At 42.7% G+C, this 19,133-nt stretch overlaps 1 protein-coding gene across 7 annotated transcripts in view; it reads left to right on the top strand.

Moving 5' to 3' along the window:
• The window catches only part of SLC35F4 (solute carrier family 35 member F4), a 131,993-nt gene that overhangs the window by 92,980 nt on the left and 19,880 nt on the right, over positions 1 to 19,133 (top strand). For 4 of the 7 annotated variants that reach the window (XM_075753285.1, XM_075753281.1, XM_075753286.1 and 1 more), the window contains exon 2: positions 15,334 to 15,522. The exons of 1 other annotated variant lie outside the window; for it this stretch is intronic. In XM_075753285.1, coding sequence (XP_075609400.1) covers positions 15,334 to 15,522 — 189 coding nt within the window. Of the gene's footprint in view, positions 1 to 1,139; positions 1,272 to 15,333; positions 15,523 to 16,844; positions 17,107 to 19,133 lie in introns of those variants that run through there. 2 more of the 7 variants (XM_075753284.1, XM_075753288.1) reach the window with 2 other exon arrangements.

The following is a 19,133-nucleotide window of genomic DNA, read 5'->3' as shown; positions in this document are numbered from 1 at the left end:
TGGTACAGTAGGGGATGGAGGACCAAGCCCCAGGCCAGGAATCCCCACTCTCAGTTGCTATCAAAGGCACAAAGACTGTAGATGAAAGGTATATACTTGTGGCCCTTAAAAATTCAGCAGCTTTGCTAGCAGATTCTGTTAGAGCTAAGCTGCCTTTCTGTCCTTTTTATTTCCCATAGTTCCTATAGCAAATACCTTGAATATCAATGGTAAAGCTTTCTACCTACAAATTCTCGGATAAGACTTGATAGTAGTTCTCTTGGTGAGGAGCTCTGAAGCCAGGACTCTTAAGAGGTGTTGGTAACCACCTCCTGGCAAAGAAAGCTCCCAGCATAGTGCCGGGTTACACAGGTGGATGGGTTTTCCAAGAATTGCCGAAATTGTACGGGCTGTCACTGGTTTGCTCACTGAAACCTTCTCATTGCTCCGAGTGAACAACTTCCATTAATATAAAGAATAATAATAATAAAAAGGGAGTAGAAGAGAGAGAATATGTCAGGCAAAGAGGGACCAAAATGTCCTAGCTGCCTCAAGGGAAGTGAGGAAGAAATGTAGACCAACTGTGGCCTATATATACATATATATCCTGGTTGTGACAATTTTTATAGGGCATTAAAAGAGGAGAGACTCCTGCAATACCATTGCTTAGTTGTCAGATACAGAGCTGGATGTTACTGGCTGTTTTGCCCAAGGCATTCCTGATTTAGCGACTCTATAGGAGTTACGTTATTCAAAGTTTATTTAAAATAATTACTGTAATCATCCATGTATTGTCACAGCGTAAGGAACCAGAAAATTGTGTTGCATAATTCCCTTGCAGTTGTCTGAGAAATCTCCCGTCTGCTTTGCTAACACAGCGCAGATATTTGATGTGAAATCCTTGCTTTCACGCAAAGGGGCTGCCGCACTTTCAAGTTTACAAAGCGCGATAGCTACTTTATTTATATTTATATTTTATCTGCTGCGCGTAACAATTGAATGAAAGAAAAGTGTTAGCAGAGGTCAAGCATTGTTTGAATGTGTTGCAAATGGTTTCCCAGGGAAACAGCAAATCAGTACTCATAGCCTATTGCAGCATCTCCAGAACAATATCTAGCCACCAGCCATAGCCGAGTGTTTACTATAGTACTCAGGACCAAAAGCGATGCAGACTAAAGACGAAGTGAGTGTGTGAGTAGGAGAGCAGTTTCAAAGGATGAAGAAACATTCGGCAAGAGTGGCACCATTACCATCTTACAATGTTTCTGAATTAAATTCGCCTCTGCCAGACGGTAAATGCCTTTTTTTACCCCCCCCCCTGTATATTTAACCTTAGGCAGAAATTTACTTTGCATGCTCCTCCTGCTCTGTTCCATGCAAAATAACATGACGATGTGTGTGTGTGTGTGTGTGTATTTTTAAAGTAACTAGTGCTTGGAGAGCATTTTTAGCACTTTAATATCATCTAGGATAAGCACAGTTAAATTTCTGTTGCTTGTGTTCAACTGCTGTGTGAGTGATTTCTGATGAAAAAACTAATGTTGAAATGTGAACAACTGAAAAGTTGTTGTACTTCGGTTCTGGTTTTTAAAATGTGTGAAATTAGGTCCATATAATGTTATCTAATTTTCTGTAGTATTTTAATATTGTGCTCTAGATTTATCTTTTTTGCTTTAAAGACAGAGGCAACAACTTTTTGTGCTTGCTGTCCCCCAGCTTGAGATAGAAATTTTTCCTTAAACTGATTTTTCTCCCCTTATTTTCAGAAGTGTCAGCTCTAAAGCAATTCCTTAATACAAAACCCACAAGATAGAAATTGTGAAATCTGTTGTGTGCTCTCGATCAGACATGACAGCCTCATTCCTCGCAGAGTGCGTACCAACTTCACATCACACTTTAGTGTCAGCTGGAAATGTGGTGATGTTGTCCAGCATGAGATATGACTGTGCTGATAGCGGCGATGCAGATATAAAGCTCGGCATCCTGATAATATACAGGAGGTATACGTGTGGTATAAATCAAAGGTTGAAAGGCAAGCTTTCTAAAAATATTCCTGATATTCAGGTTCAATTTTTTGTTTTAAATATCTGTAGAAAACTCAGGCTTTAAGTGCACTGTTGCAAGCTTATTATATTTAGTGTCAGATGTTCTAAAGAGCTGAGCGGTACTTTCCGAAGTTGCTTGTTCTGCCAGAAATGAACTCTTTTCCCACCAGCTGTGGTACGTTGTTCAGAACACTCGAGTTCTAAAATTGCGAGGTGTGTGCTGTCTCTGGTTTGAGCTTTGTTATGCAGACCAGAAATGAAAATGTGATTCCCCTTGGTGAGTTAAATTCAGCGCTACATCCAGGATAAAACCAAAGGAAGAGACATGGTCCAGTGCTTGTCAGCAGAGCGTGACTTCCAGTTCTTCAGTCTACCTGGGTCGGACTGGCTTAAATTACAAATGGGGCCAGTTTTTGATCCAGGAGGCAATAGTTTGTGTCATTTTTCTTGGGAGAGTATGTGTGATATTGAGTATTCTGCAGGCTTGGTAGTTACCTGGTATTTCTTTCTTGAGGGAAAAATGCCTTTAAGAAGGTTGAAGGAGCTGATAGATCTGGCTGCTCATGTCAGTCCATCGCTGTTGCACAGCACCAGATTTTAGGATGTGTGAAACTGTAATTCATGAAAAGAGCAGTGTTGCAGCCGGGTGAGCTGGCTTGCCCTGCCGATAATGGGGTGATTTGCTGCTCTTTATTCCCTGAGAGCTCCCAGCACAGGACGGGCTCATGTCACACCAGGCAGTGAATGCAGAGGATTAAAGACTGTCCCTTCCCCTTAGGGTCTAAGACAACTCACAAGCTGTGGTTGCCTCCAAATGAACCAGTCCAGCTGCTGCCAGGTGCCTCTGCTCAGTCCAGCCTTACCCTTCTCCCCACACCGGGCTGCAGCAGCAGTGTCAAATATTGCACTGCCTGTTTCCTCACGGAGGGAAAATCCAGTCGTCGTAGGAGGAAAGGGCAGTAGACTGGAAGTGACTACGTGACAGCACTTGTCATATCCGACAGGCTGAAAATGGAAAGGTTCTTGCTAGGGATGAAGCTTGCCCAAGCTGAACTAATACTGGAGCCCATACATTAAATGTGAGTGTGTGCAGCCAGTTTTACAGATCAGCAAAGATTTTAGCAGGGATTCCCAAAGAATCCTAATGGGGTGGGGCAGCCAGCTTCCCAAGAGCTCTGTGCCTGCCCTCCCTTTCCTTCCCAGGCGTGGGGAGAACGTACAGAAGAAATGCTGCAGCAACTTGGGCTCTGGGCCTGTGTGCTGGGAGGAGAGGGGAGGAGCAGCGGGCTCTACGTTGGCAGTTTTCAAGCTGTTGAAGTTTGTGGCTTCCTAGATATCTTCTGGTAGAACCACCGAAACTGCTAACTCCTGGGTAGTGGAGTGAAATCCAGGCAGGAAGACTCCTTCGGTAGTAAAGAGGCACCGAGATGTTTGCAGATCACTGGTCAGAAAACGCTGCTCATGCAGAAAGCAATGGAGCAGAGACAGCTGGCCGAGAAGGGTTGGTGTGTGGGCTGAGCAGTTCTGGAGGACCTGAGGTGTGTATCAATCTGAGACCACAGCCACCAAATGCGTTTGAGAACATATCTTCATCTGGGTCTGGCCAGCCCTCTCCCCTCATCAGCTACGGCGAGGAGACTGTATGTATGCAAGTGCTGGAGCCAAGTGGGTTGTATGGACACTGCCTGGAGATTTATCCCAAATGTGCCATCAGGGAAAGGCAGAGGTGAGACCTGATGGAGCTATTATCCCAAGAGCAATGGAGAAAGCAGTCAGAAGTCTTTCCAGGGGGTACAACATGCAACATGACAGTGATAAATCTTCGCTTTTGCCCCAGCTGCTTACCTGTAAAATGTTCTTTTACCCCACCCTTCCTCAAATGCGCTTAACTAGGCTCTAAGTTAGGCAAGGAAATTGAAGCATGTCCTTAAAGCACGTACTGCAGTGCTGCTGCCATGGCTGAGCCCGAGGCAGTCAGATTTGGACTCATCCAGATGCATTTAAATGTAAGTCTTGGTAAGTACTAAGAAAGTTGTCTGAGCTGCCTGGAGTCAGCAGGAGAGATGGACACCTCTGAGAGGTGATTCATCTCCTAAGATTGGTATCTCAGGGAGCAGGAATGAATCACCCTCTGGAGGCACCCATCAAACAGGAGAGGCAATAGTTTGTGTAGGAGATAAATACAAGCAATTTGATAGCGAGTTGTGTGTCAGCATGCCGACTCTTATACTCTTGAATCTTAGGAGACCTGTGAACCAGCCTGGATTTATTGCAGTGTTTCTTGAAAGTAGAAGCTGTATCATAGTTATTTAATAATGAGATGCATATGAGTGATTCCTAGAGTGTCCTGGGTCTAAACTCGTTTCACAACAACTTTATGTCAAAGCAGCCTCATGGTTTTCATTGAAGCTACTCTTGATTTACTGCAGTGAAAATAAAATGAGAGTTTAACTCAGAAGGTCTGTTTCTTTTTGGAAATGTTACTAAATTTTAGCAATGACAAGATTAATTTTCAAAGGATTTTTTAATAGAGATTCATAACCTTTTATTTTGGAGCAAAGTGCATAAATCGTGAAACTATTGGAGGCGCATCTGGTATAATTTATTACAAAGTTTGTAACAGAGATTTCTTTAATGGGATGGTGTGCAGCTTTGAATCAAATGATTTGTGTTTATCTGTTGCTCAGTCAGTGTTGAAGTGGTGAAAAGCTGATCTGATCCCAGGCCAGTGAATCCTGCGATTGGTTTGAGTTGGTGTCAGGTCAAGCACATCTGAGGAAAAGAAAGTCACGCAGGTCTGTTGCAGCGAAGGATATCCCTTTGAACGTGTGTTCAAGGGACTCATTCAGAAGTTGTTAGAGAGGTGATCTCATAGGGACTGTTTATGCAAGCTAAAGCTTAAAATAAAGTCCTTGCTCTGGAGCTGCAATAAGGGGACAAAGGCTTGTAAGTCCCTGGGGGTTTTTCCCTCAGCCAGGTATGTGTTGGCTTCACCTGAATAAAAACATCTGACAGTCCAGCTCCCTCCTCCTCCAGAGCAGTCTGGTCTGGAAGTATCCCCGTCGTCCTCCTCGGAGGCTGAGCCAAAGCTCAATAAAATCAGTTGGTTTTCCCAGGAACTGCAGCAGGGATTGGATCAGTCCCCGTGATCTGGAGTCGTTTGCTGGCATGGGCTTAGCTTGGCTGGGCACCGGGGTGCAGACATACTTCTGGGTGCCTCTGCGCTGCCCTCTTCTTCCTCTGCAGCACTGGGCAGCTTGGCTTGGCTTTTCCCGGCCGCACTTAGCCAGAAAGTTGCCCTGTGAGATGTTCATGGAGGGGTCTTAAAATCTTTCATGCAACTTCTTTGCGAGTTGCACGGGTAGTGGAGGGAGGGAGGGTGTGTGCCTGGCCCTGCGCGTCCAAGGCTTCGCTCCAGATACAGTGTCCAGACGGGTATGGAGGGAGCGATAAGCAGAGGCTCTTTGCATGGGAACGGTTCTGTGCTGAAGGAGGAGATGCTCATACCCTCACTGGAGGTCAGCGTTTTCTAACTCCAGAGATGTCACAGCTAAGTATGAGATTTTGACACAGCATTTGTTTTTCCAAGCGAATGGAGATGCCAGCAACATTTTCCCACAGCAGGCATCAGTCCAAAATATTTCCACTCCAAATGGATGTTTTAAATCTTTCTTGTAGATCAGTGTAATCATTTGGTGTAGAAGCTGTAGAAGTTTTGGTTTCAACATATAAAAATCATTCTTCATTTGCAGCCCTTTCTTCCATGTTCCTTCAAGCTCTAAATATGTCACACCCACTAACTTTAAAATATATATGGAGCCAGTATGTTTCAAAATACATACTCCAGCTGCCAGTTCCGCTACAGATGTTCTCAAATAAACTTTTTTTCCAAGATCTGTTCTGCCACCCCCACACTGGTGCTGGTGTATTATTTTTGGTGTCAAATCAAAGGAATTCCTTGTCAGTGCTTAAACAGAGGCAGTGATAAATTTGTTTGAGTTACGCTGAAATGAGAATGGGGAAAAAAGTCTTGTTGGCTTAAAGTGAGTAAGGAAGAAAAAAAGCCAGGGAAAAAATATTTCCATGCTTTTAACTGTGCTTTCAGTAAAATGTAGATGGATGAACAAGTGGAACAAAGATTTGAATGGAGATTTGGGGTTTTTAATAATAACTTTATGTGTTTTGAGGAAGAGTCTTGATCCATAGCAATACCTCAGCAAGAAACAAGTTGAGAAGTCCTCTAGAGATAGCTGGCCATTACACTCATGCATTAGGGCTCCTGAAATGGCAGCCTGTGGGTTGCTTACAGCCAGCAAAGCCTTTATATGCTTCCTGTAAAGGTATTTTATTTTTTTCCCCCTGTTTTTAAATGGTTGCAGCTGTTGAACATAACGGATGTTGCAGCCTGGATTAATTTTGTGCTGCAGTCCCCATTTGGAGGTTTTAGGATACAGCACTGGATGCAGACCATGCACGTTATATTCCCTGGTTTGCCTGGAAAACATCCATCTCCGAGCAGGTTCTTCATAAGAACAATGTGTAGCTGATGTGCTAAAAGATGGATTTACAGACTTGCAAGTGTTCATCAGGTTTGCATGCAGAAACCAAGGCATCAAGCATATGGCAATTCATATGGGAACCCCAGTCTCAGTGATGAGCAGTCAGCTCTGGGGATCTGGGGGGATGAGAATCAACAATCGCATGAGTAGGTGCCCTTGTGCAACTGATTTAGCAACTATTTCCCGCTTTCCTTATCTGCAAAAAGTGAATAATCATATATATGTATCTACCCATATGACCTTGACCACAAATGGAAGCTCCTTGACTCTTCAATATATGTGTGTTAAATCTCAGTGTTATTACTACTACTTCTAACAATAGCATGGTGTATTTCCATGTACTTTGTGTACAGATCTCACCATCTTTGCATTCCAAGCACAGCCAGTGCATACAGATGCTACACCTTGTCTTGTAGGGGCCTTTCACAGACCTTGAAGTTTATATGAACAGATGTCACTGATGCTTTGACTTCAGGTTTCATCTGGGAGATCGTATCAGGCACTGGGACAGTAGCATGATGTAGCTTCCGTATTGGCAGTGCAGTCCAAAACATTCTGTGTGGCAACCAAGGAAGCTGGGAGCAAATACACGCTGTGGGTGCCAGGACCAAGTGGAATCCCAGGTTGTTTTCACAACTGTCATGGACCATACACAGATGGTCCTGCCTGATTCCAGTTGTTTCAATTTAATTCCAAATTCCTTAAGTTGGCAGATCTCATAGTGTTAGATGCAGATGCACTCAACTCCTTCTCATTAGCTCTTTATGTTTCTTTTGCTCAAAACTGACTTATGGTATCACAGTTGGCAGTGTTGGGCACATCTTTTCCCTTTGATTTAACAGTACATCCTCAGTCTATCCAGTTATCGTCAGGTTTTCTTGCTGTTTATATATTGTTTTAGATTGTTGTGCTTCTTTTCCAGGTCGTAGTTACAAGTGGAATCAAGGTCCATGGCCTTATTGTTCAGCAGTCTGGATCTTAAATCAGGAGAAGTTAGCACCTTGGGACTAGGTCCCAACACCATTACCATCACAAAGCCAAGGAGATGCAGGGATGGAAGGTGACATCAGGAAGTTATCTGTGTCATCCCTCCTCTAAGCAGAGTCAGATGCGCCTTGACCACCCCTGACAGGTATCTCTGTCATTTGTCTCTGCTGTGAGACCATTTTCCAGGCACATAATGGTCACTGTGGTCAGAGCTGTCCTTCTCCCTGTGTGGGATGTGGGGGCAGTCTTTCCCCAGATGTTGGATGGTATAACAGGGAGAGACCGTGGCACTGCCACCACAGTGTCTGTTCCAATCCGGGGTGCAGTGCGTTGGTGGTCAGAGGAGTGGGAGGTGGGAAGCCACGTGGGTGAGATTTGGTACCTAAGCACGAGACATGACCGGTGAGTGCCGGGGGGGGGGATTTTTTTTGACTGTCTTAACTTGGATTTCCTCCCCTGGATTTCCTCCAGACAATTAGACTGGAACTGCTCATCTGGAAAGAGTAATTAGGTGCAAGGGTGTAGAGTGGCACATCCCTTGATCAGGCACTAAGTTAGTTACAGGATGTGAAATTTAAATTATCTACTCCCTCTGCTGCCTCTTTGTTCGCTTTATTGCAAGGATAGGAGGGCATGTGGAAGCAGTTGAAATTTCTAATTGTAAGTGAAGGTGCTGTCTGCTGATTTGAACGGCTGTGTACAGACTCTGAAGGGATAATTGGCAGAAATTGCTGATGGATGTCACTGTTAAACTACAACAAAAATATCTGCTTTTTTGCTTTCTGCTCTTGACAATACTTAATCATAGTACAAGAGAAATGTTGTACACCATCACCGAGTCATTTGTTTTTCATTAAAATCTGAAAATCTTTTTTCCCCTAGGACAAAAAAAATATTATTGTAACCTTCTCGTCCCCTTCAAACATAAAAACTTCCAGAACAAGCAAATAATAAATGAACAAGGCGTTAGTTTGAACAAACATATGTGCATAACTCTAATACACAGAAACCATTGCAGTGTCTCAGAAGGATGTGTTTAAATGGAGAACATAATCTCCAAACGTCTCAGACACGGTGAGATGATTTTTCCTCACTGAACGAGAGATGCTTATTCCTCAAACCTGTGTAGCACACTGTCTGCAAAGACACCCTCCCTGTGGCTTGTTGGCTTGGTTTTAGTAAATGTAATTACTTCTTCATGTCCTGAGTCAATCCGCTGGTTCCGAACTCATTAAAAGTTGGGGAGAGTTTTCCTTTGAATTTTAACTTCCCAGGTCAGCTATTATCTTCAGGTACTTTAGCGTATGCCCAGAACAGCTTTGCTGATTGTACTGCATTGCTGTGGGTTTACACCAGCATATGGAAGGGCAGTATTTGATTTTACAGACAGTCCCTTTGGCTGAGATAAAATAACCTGCGGACCTAACTTGCCATTGGATTGAGAATGTTGGATAGCGCTGCCCTCAGTGGTGTGCTAACAGTAGCAAAAAATCCAATTAAAACCATGGCTAATTCAACCTAATGAGGTTTTATTGTTATAAAATGGACAGAATAAGCTCTCTTCACCTCTGCCAATAGCAGTGCAACTCAGTCCCCTTTCCTGTAAGGCCACGTGCATCCAATATGTCCCTGACCACAAAATTCACATCATCTTCCCCTTACTGTGTGGCATAAAGACCAGAATTTCATTGCAAAAGTCTCCAGCCCTCACCATCGTGAACTGACTGTTGCCAACGTGAACATGTGCGCAGGCTCTGGAAACAATAGGCTTGTGATGTGTGAGTGAGTCCGTCATCGCCACGGATGCTCGCTCTAACAGGTAACGTTGCAGTGTAAAGGAAGTGCTGTCAATTCTTTCACCGGTGCCCAATTTAGCAGGAACATTCAATTGACGTACTTTCCACATAACACCAGACTGGCTTCTACTTCCATCCATCTGTCAAAATCCAGCAATTGTTTCCACGGCAGTGGTATGAAGACATCATTTTGTCAATGCAAAAACAATGACATATTAGGAGCTGAGATTTTGAGGACATGGTAGAATAAGCATATTTTAATACCAAATGAGTAAAAGGTAGATTATAGATGCTTTGACTGACTTTTTGCAAAAGCTGGTCTCTCTCCTGACCACAGATGATCACTGCTTTGCAGGGCTTTGGGAACATAATATGAAGAAACTGTCCAGCTTGTTTACATCACCTGTTTAACCATCAATTTAGTTGTGGAATCAAAAAAAAGAGTATGCATTTTGATGCCTACCAGCAGCCAGATGTTGTTGTCTCGCTTTGTGTCGGTAATCCAGTGTCATGAATGTACAGATGGCTTTCAGAGGGGAATTCAGTTACCTCTTTGAGAGGTTCTAAATTTCCATCAAGGCAGTTGGTTAAAAAAGAAAAGAAAAAGAAAAAATCAATTCTGTGATGACCTGGCCATAAAAATTACTTTCAGAGCTGCATTTTTATGTTGCATTGATTATTTTACTGGCAGTCCATTCAATCCATTTTTAGTAACAACTTTGAGACAAGAAAAGTTGTCCCAAATGAAATGGCATGGGTTTTTTTTTTGTATTCCGAGCACTGCTGTCACATGCTGAATATGTCATATACATGAAGATAATCTGAAAAGAATTGGTTTTGAACCTCAAAGCATAACCCCCTTCTCTCCAAACCCCCTGCAAAATAACAAAAGTGATTTTTCTAGCCAAGGTGAGGACATACATTCTTACTGTGTGAGCTGCATATGGAAATCTGTATAGGAATGAAAGCCACAAGTCATGTATCGCATGTTTCAGAGGGTCAGGAGGCAAGGGAGCTGTGCGTAGTTTACAGGTGGATGGTGAAAACGGCTGTCAGGACAAGGCATGTGCTGCTGGTTCCTGGTTTGCGTGGACACAGCAGCAGCACCTCGTGGTGGTCCACCTCCTCCCACAGCTGGGATTCAGAACAGTATTCAAGAACATGAAGGCATGGAGTTCAGTGATATTAATCATGTGATTTAGGTTAGTCACAAGCATAATTACCTTGCTAAATTGCAGTACACTGGGATAAGTGTATAATAATTAATGCAAGACAAGGACAGACTTTGTTAGAAGCATGTGGAAAGCCACGGGTTCCACTTGCTGGTTTCCCTTTGGTCTCCATGTGCAGAGAAGTGGCCTTACTTCTTATGCTATGAAGCATCCACATTTGCCAGGCAAGGAAAAAGATTTGCTGAAACAGAATGATAAACTAAAAATAATCTTAAAAAAATGGGAAAGACCAGGGGTTTGTTTTTATCCAATAATGAAGAGTCATCCAGATGGATTTGACTCATTAAGATGTGTATTATACAATCGTGTGTGGTCCTTTCCAGTTCTCCCTTCCCTCCTTTGTCAATCTCATGGGCTGAGTGTTGCTTTGACGCTCAGTTATAACCTCCAAGTAAAGAAGGAACACTTCTAGCAGCAAAATCTGGCAGTTTGGCAAGGTTTTTCCTATTTGTTATTTTTTTCCCAATCTCTTCCAGTAGCATTCCCTTAAAATATCACCTGATGCCCATAACTTAGATTCGTTCTCAGCCTGTGATTCATCTCTGCTAAACCCACAAACTGTGTTCATGCTCAGCGTTGACTGTGTCAGTCTACAGAAACTGGATGATGCTTCTGTACACAGTGAGTTACACGTATCTGTGCAACTTCTTACATCGGGGTAGTAGCAGGAGTAGTAGTAGTACATAGAGTAGTCAGGTTAAAAGAAGGTCAGGTAAAGTGGTCAGCTAAAAAGTCCCACCCAGTGTAAACATTTCTGCTCAGGATAGTTGTCCAAGGTCAGGTTGGACGGGGCTCTGAGCAGCCTGATTTAGCTGAAGATGTCCCTGCTCATTGCAGAAGAGTCGGACTAGATGGCCTTTAAAGGTCCCTTGCAACTCAAACCATTCTGTGATTCTATTATTCTCTGTATAGTCACAGGGAGATGCAGATAGTCCCAGGGCATTATTTTTCTCATCCTAAGGTCGACATCTAAAATAAGTCAAAGCAGTGTCACTCCTCCTTTGCTCTGGAGGAGGTGTATTATGGTTACTTTTTACTACGTAGTTGCTTCTCCATTTGTACGTGGCAAGTTGTGGCAGCACCCTGCTGTTGTCCTCTCTGGAGAGGACATGGTCTCACTGCTTAAGACCATGAAGTCTCCATAAGCATGTGGGATTTATGAAGGTATACAGAAGTTCAGTGGAAAATGTGGCTCTTGATCCTTCTAAATTTGGAGGATCTTAGTGAATCCCTGCTTGATAGCTGATAATTGCTGTGTGAGACAACTGGAGTTACAGGAGTGCTGCCTTCCCTTCCTCTCATGTGGGATAACATTGCAAACATGTGGGGTTTCAGTGCTGTACTGTGTAAATGGTGATTTGTTGTCCTTGCTGCTGGTACCAGGTTTGGATAAGTTAGCCCAGCATATATCTATTCACCTTCCCTGTCAAAGTATATCCTTAAAATATGTTCAGATTGAGTAGCATTAGATGGCCCAGGCTTTCTAGCTGTAACAATGAAATACTGGTAAATTGCTGTGCTATCTGATTGCTTTCAAGCATAAGGGAAGAAGATATCAGTAAATCAAGCAGTGACTCTTGATTAAATGCAATCTCTTGAATTGCAGTTTTGGACTTGTCCTGGTTTCGGCTGGGATAGAGTTCATTTTCTTCCTAGTAGCGGGTGTAGTGCTGTGGTTTAGATTTAGGATGAGAATAATGTTGATAACACACTGATGTTTTGGGTGTTGCTATGCAATTTTTACACCAAGTCAAAGACTTTTCGGCTTCTCACACCACCCCACCAGTGAGGACGCTGAGGGTGCACAAGGAGCTGGGAGGGGACACGGCCAGGATGGCTGACGCAAACTGGCCAAAGGGATATTCCATACCATGTGACATCATGCTCAGTGTATAACTGGGGGGAAGCTGGCCAGGGGTTTAGACAGCAGCTCGGGAACTGGCTGGGCATCAATGGTCTGTGGGTGATGAGCAATTATGCTGTGCATCACTTGTTTTGTATATTCTTTTATCATTATTTTTATTGTTATTATTATTCTCATCCTTTTGTTGTCATATTGAACTGTCTTTATCTCAACCCATGAGTTTTACTTCCCCCCCCCCGCCCCGATTCTCTCCCTCATCCCACTGCAGGGGGGAAGTGAGCAAACAGCTGCGTGGTTTTTTTAGCTGCTTGCTGGGTTAAACCACGACAGGTCTCAACTGCTGAGTTTCTCAATGTACAGGAAAAAATTGATGCTGCTTTGTCGTAGCAGATATAAATAACTTAGAGCTGTCTTTGTGCATGAGAAAAAATAGGTTTCCTTAAAATTTTGGTTGCGGATCATCTGCTAGATTTCTGCTGAATGTAGTTTGAATCTTGATCTTGTTCTAAATGATGTCTGAATTGAGATGTAGCATGTGTCTTTCAACTTAATGAAATCTCTGTAAATGATGCTTATCAAAGTGAGAAGTGATTTGGGTTGAGGCACCTTGGTGGCTGATTCTCAGAGGATAAGCAGTCAGAAAGTGCTTTGTGAAAATAAAACTTCTTTAAGTTGGGGACCTGAAAAATTGTAAGTAAGTGCCTTTTTGGTTATGTAGCCCCAAAAGTACTGATTGTCTTAACCTTGTGGAGGCTGGAAACAACTTTCAGCTGCCAAATAAAGGTGTTATGCTGTTTCTTGTAGGGTGAATGGCCAAGGGCTGCCATTTCTAATGTACTTTTCAACCTCAGAGCGCCTTGCAAGATATTTACAAAGTCTTATGAAGTAGGCGATGTTATCCTTGTTTGGCAAGTGGGAGAAGTAAGGCTTGGAGTCATGAAATGGGTGGAACAAAGTGATGGGGGGAGTTGTGTGGCTGTTAGATCATTGTTTTCTCCATTAAAAAGTAAATATATGAAGGTGAATGGCTTTTTAAAGGTCTGAAAATACCCGGTAGGCTCTAAAAAAATTCTGTAGAGAGTAATGCTCCCCAAAAAAATGAGGAGAGACAATACAGTGCTTCAACATCATATAGTGTCAACTTTTCTGGGTCTACTGTCTTAGACTGTGGATTGTATACTGCATTGACTGAATTTGTAGGACTACATGGCAAGGTGGACCCTAGACTTGGGTGTCCCCCTTGTGTCAAAGTTCCCTCATACTGGACGGAGGAGAAGGGGAAGAGCATCTTTGAGAATGATCATCTCTAGGGGGTTAGCTGCTGGTTCAGTCACTTGTCTACTTGGTGGGTAAAAACTAACCTTGGAGGCTCTGAATAGGCTGAGAGAGGATTTTTCTGTATAATACCATATGCTATACATCTCTTCCTTTGCAATCTTTGTAGCTAGACCTGGTGAATCAAACATAGCTTTAAGTTCATTGAAGGTTATATGAACCCTAGCTTGCTCTGGCAAAAGGAACTTGATTGACTTGATTAGTGCAGTCTCTTCAATCTTAAATGCAGTCCTTGCTTTAGAATATGCTTTTATGTTGTTGTTTGGCATGGAGTTACTTGCACGAAGTTAAGGAGTTATTTGTGCTTGAATGGCTCATGTTGTAACATGTTGCCCTCTGAGATATCTGCCATATTTGTTGCACGTTTGGCACCTTACAAATGGCGTTTGTGTCTGGTTTTGTATTCTTTACAATGTGAAATAGGTGTGATTGTCAAATTAATCCTTCCAAGGTCAGTGGCTGCTCTGGGTATATGTGTCTTCCATAAGTTTAGGTAAGATGATCACCAGTTGAAGTAGTAGCTGCAAAACAAGCAGTGGGTAAGCTCAACTGACCATGAACACACATTTATACTTACCAAAATGGCCTGTCATCTTGACTTTCTGACTGAGGACTCTCTTGTGCTGCTCATGTGTTGACCCCTTACACAGACACCTTCAATAAATTCGGGAGCACATGCAAGATGACCAGGCACACTCTGCCAGATTCCAGCACTGCACTCTTTTCTGTTGTTTGCTGGTTCTTAATCCAGTCCTTCAAGCTCTTGTTCATAAAATGTTTTGTCCTGCTCACTGGCAAATTTTTCATCTGCTACCACTGGTATTTCTGGGACCTGGGTCTTCTGCCTTCTGCCTCTATACAGCCTCCACATGAAATGCAGCATCTTGGTGTTGTCTGCACCTAGCAGAAGAAGAAAAAGCAACTTCTCTGAAGATGTGGGAATTCTGATTTGGTGCATGTAAAGGCTTAAAATGGGCATCTTCAATGGTTTAGCAGAAATCTTCATCCAAAAGACCTGTCAGTGACCATGACTTCATTCCATACAAGAGTCTCAGGGATCATTCTGGAGGATGGAAAGGAAGCTCTCCTCTGGAGAGACTGTCACCACTGACCCCAGGAGGCAGTGGTTCCTCAGCCCTCCTTTCCACCCTAAGGGGGAATGGTGACCTCTCCTTTTGCGTGATTCAGTGTCAGTACTCAGGAAGGGGCCCACGTGAGTACAAATTCCTTTGACTGTTCAGACCCTATGGATGGACCCGTGGGGCTAAGAATATGCTGCAGCATAGGGCTCTCATTTCTTCAGGGAAAAGACTAGTTTTCATACAGCACCTTTTTATCTATAGGGGGGGAGAGAGTTAAGTATGTATTTACTTACTTATTTACTTTATTCTGACCAGAGCTGAAACCTTGATTTTTGCAGTGTGCTTCCTTTCTCCCGCTGAATCGTTTGTATGCATTTCACTGACAGAGTGTTTGAAAGCCCCGCTTTCCTCCAGGGAGTTTACAGCCAAACTGATGCAAACTCTTTCTTCTCAGGTGCCTCACGATCATCTGTCATCCAATGCAAGCCAGGAGGCAACTGCCCCAGCAGACACAGAGGCATGACTAGGCAGCTCTCCCCTCTATCTGTTGCTGAAGATTCTGCTGCTCCCATTCTTGAGCTGCAGAATCGAAGTCCCTCGGGAATCTGTCGGCACAGCAGAGTCGAGAGGCAGAGCAGATCAGGTAGGCATAACAGCCGCATTCCCGGCCTCACAGCATGCCTGCAAAAGGCCTCTTTCGTCTGTCTTTTGAAAGATGGTGTAGAGTCCGAGCATGTTGACGTTGGTTTACGGTGCTGCAAACAGCAAAGCCACATGAAAGTCCTTCCTGTTCCTGGGTGCAAACTGGGGTTAGGCGGGAAGGAAGCAAGGATGGGAGGAAAAGGCCTGGGCCTCAGTAGGAACATGTAATGTGTTAGATATCTGAGAAATCGTAAGGCCAGTAGGCACAGAAGATCTTGAAAGGGTGATTAACATTAGCACACAAGTTAGTTTTTACAAAGTGGTTATGTTTCCTCAGCTTCAGCCTGGCCAGAGACCAGGACCCTTAAGAGCCAGCCATGTTCTTTCTCAATCACAAAGAGAATCTCAGCTCATACCATGGACGGTCTGATGAAGAGGAAGAGAAGGAGCAACAGGTGGAAGGATATCTAGGGAAGACCATCACAGTTCAGATCATCAATCAGCTGCGCATCAGGGCTTCCACCAGGAATGTGTCACCCACTTTGCTGCAGAAGTTTAGCTCAAATGAACCTGTAGGTGTGATGAACACAGATTTCCTCACCCTGATGTCCATCCGTCACCAGCAGGGATGGGAGCAATTGCAATATGCAACCACAGGCCTTTGAGTCTGCTGAATTGTACTGTTGAGGAGGAGAGAGCCATTAAATCACTGAAATAATTTAACTCTCCAAGTTCTTTGGAAGACTGTAGATATTGTGAGCAAAAAGGGGAGGAAGAACAGGTTGGATCTCCCTTGCACACTGCAACTGCGGGAGGTGAACCTTTCTCTTGTCACTTCACCACTGATGGCAGCAAGAGTCAGCCATTTTCTTCTAGTGTTGGAAAATGGAGGGATCTCGTACTCTAGGAGACCTTTCTTGATGGAAACCCTCAGAAAAATATTGGTGGTGATTATTGTTGCAAGGAGTGGATGATACAGCATTTTGCAGTAAAGACCATACCTAGAGATACCACAAAACCAATTTATTCTCATTTTTGCAGATACTAGGCTGAAAATACTCTGTGCATGCTGGTACCAGGGTACATCCAAAATCAGAATCCATCTTCTCTAAGAAAGAACATTAGTCCCCTTGAGAAAAGACTAGTGCCTTGACATCATACTCTTCTCAACATTTATTTTGCATTTTTTAATTTCCTTTTTTATCCTGATCTTTCTTTTCTCATCAGTGACGTCTAAGTAAGACTGGCCTTACATGTAGGTAAACAAATAGAAAGAACTTAATTTTCTAGGATGTAGTTGCCAAATAGTCAAAAAAGTTCAGAAGGAAATCTGTAGGTTTTGGTTTTCCTCATCTCACTCTTCTGAAAAATGAAAGCAAAAGGTTTTTCTGTTACCATCTTGTCACAGAGACATCACAAGCAAGAATTATGTTATAGACAAAAGGACCGTGCAGGGGTATTTCTGCTAGCTGCCTTTCAATACAGTTTGCCATTGACCAGTGTCATCTCCACGTGTCACCTGCAGTGTCATCTGCATTCTTTCATCCTTGCTGAGTTTTCAAATTGTGTTTGTGCTCTTGACAGAGTAAGTCTGTTGGTTTGTTTCAGACTGAGCTAAATGCACACACCAAGGATTTCTACCACTTTGCTAGTTGTAAAATGCTATCTACCAACCAGTTTGGCTGATCAATCTGTTTTCTCCTCATTAGCATCTCATTCAGTATCTGAACACAAGTGCTACTTTCTAGCTTACTCCAGCCCCAGCTTCATGACTTGGAAATCCTTAAACCTATTTAGTGTGTATTGTGTGCCTGCTCGCCATGTGTCTTTGAGTTCAAGCCCTGTCATTATTTTTAAAGGTATTTCTTATCTTGTCCTTTTGATTCGTTGGCCAAGAATCATTTAGGTGTGTGCTTCTCATGGATTTTGAAAGCAACCGTCAAGCTGCTACATCACTTTGGCCGAGGATCCATCTCAATTTCACTTAAATGTAAATATCGTCTGGGTAGACCTATGCACCTCCAGTGGGCTTAGATATATGAGGATGAAATCAGCCACCTTCTCACCATGCCTGTCCATTATCCTTAAATATAAAGGGGCCCTAGACAACATGTTTATCCTGAATACACAATTATTTGCTAACTACATTACATGGGATGAATCCTACCCATTAAGCACTTACGTAAACTTCACACTGTGCATTTAATCAGGCTAAAACTTCCCTAGGTCTTTTAATCCAAGGTAGGACTTGAAACAAGTGTATGTTGCTGTGCCTTTCCCTAACATTCAAACCTGGGACTGTAAAATCCAAGTCAAATGCTAATGGTAGTGTCATGCATAGTAACAGCAATTACATAGTTATTTGGTAATTGGAAAATAGAAAGCACGGATAAAGGTGCTTTAGTCTTCTGTCATTGTATGATTATTTTAACTGTTAGCTGAAGAAGGACTAATTGCATGGTAGTTTTGCTTAGCAGGAAAACCTGCAAGTGGATGCTACATAATATATTCTTTTTAAGCCATTCTAACTTGCAAATAAACTGTAATTTACCTTTTATTAGAAGATGTCAGTCATTATTAGCACCATAAAAATATCTATTTTCTCTCAGCAGCCAAAGAGAATGTTAAAATGATGCTTGCCTTTTCAGAGCTATGTCTGATTACCCTCTGCATGTTTTTAATAAACCTGTAATTTTATTTAAATTCTCGATTCACCACTAAACAACGGAGCCACTGAATACTGATTCTTTTTAGGAAAAAAATGCAGCATACAATTACAATTACAAAAAGCTCTACGTACTGTTTAGGAAAATTCTTGATTCCAAATGTGCTCCCTGCTATGATGAATCGTTTTTCAGATGTAATGTTGGTCTAAGGTAATAACTTTGAACATTTGGTTTGACATTTCTTTATGGCTGTAGCAGAAACAGTAATACAAAAGGATAGTAAACCTGAGTCTAAAAGGATACCTTGTTCACATTTAAGTTGAATGCAGGACAGCGTATGCACTCAGTGCAGTGGATCTATAGCTCCCCTTAACATCAACAACCATTTTATTTCTTACATATATCACATCATGCATTGATGCAACTGATAAGTGATAGTAATAGTTAAGAATAGCTGCAGGTCAAGCTTTTCAGAAGGAACTCATGTTTTTCCTTTCAACCCGATGTGATATGGTCTAACGGGGTAAATGGTTGGAGCTCATTGCTGCCACATGTTGTCCGTGCTTCTCAGTGTCCAACCCAGTTCAGTCCATGGTTTCCAGCTGAGATCTGTGAAATCAAAATAGGGCTCATGGGTCACACCTCTGGAAGATGTGTCTGGAGAGCAAGATTAAATTCTCTACCCAGTCTGCACTTCTGATAGGAAATCTGTAGTGGTCTGCAGATTAGGTTGGAAAAATACTGTACTAAAATGGGAAATGACAGCTTTCTCATTCCTCTTTGTTGGTGTGTAGAGGTTTATTTCTAGTCTTGCCAAGCTTCAGTTTTGTCCAGTTTCCTTTTTTAACTTCAAAAATGTAAATACGCTAACTTGACTGAAAAAGTCTTTCTCCATTTGGGTATATAAAAGCACCAAACTCTTTCTTTTTCCACTCCCAGCTTGCAG

This window comes from Balearica regulorum, chromosome 5, assembly GCF_011004875.1.
Source record: "Balearica regulorum gibbericeps isolate bBalReg1 chromosome 5, bBalReg1.pri, whole genome shotgun sequence".
Classification (NCBI taxonomy): Eukaryota; Metazoa; Chordata; class Aves; order Gruiformes; family Gruidae; genus Balearica; species Balearica regulorum.
This window is presented reverse-complemented; position numbering and strand designations above follow the sequence as displayed.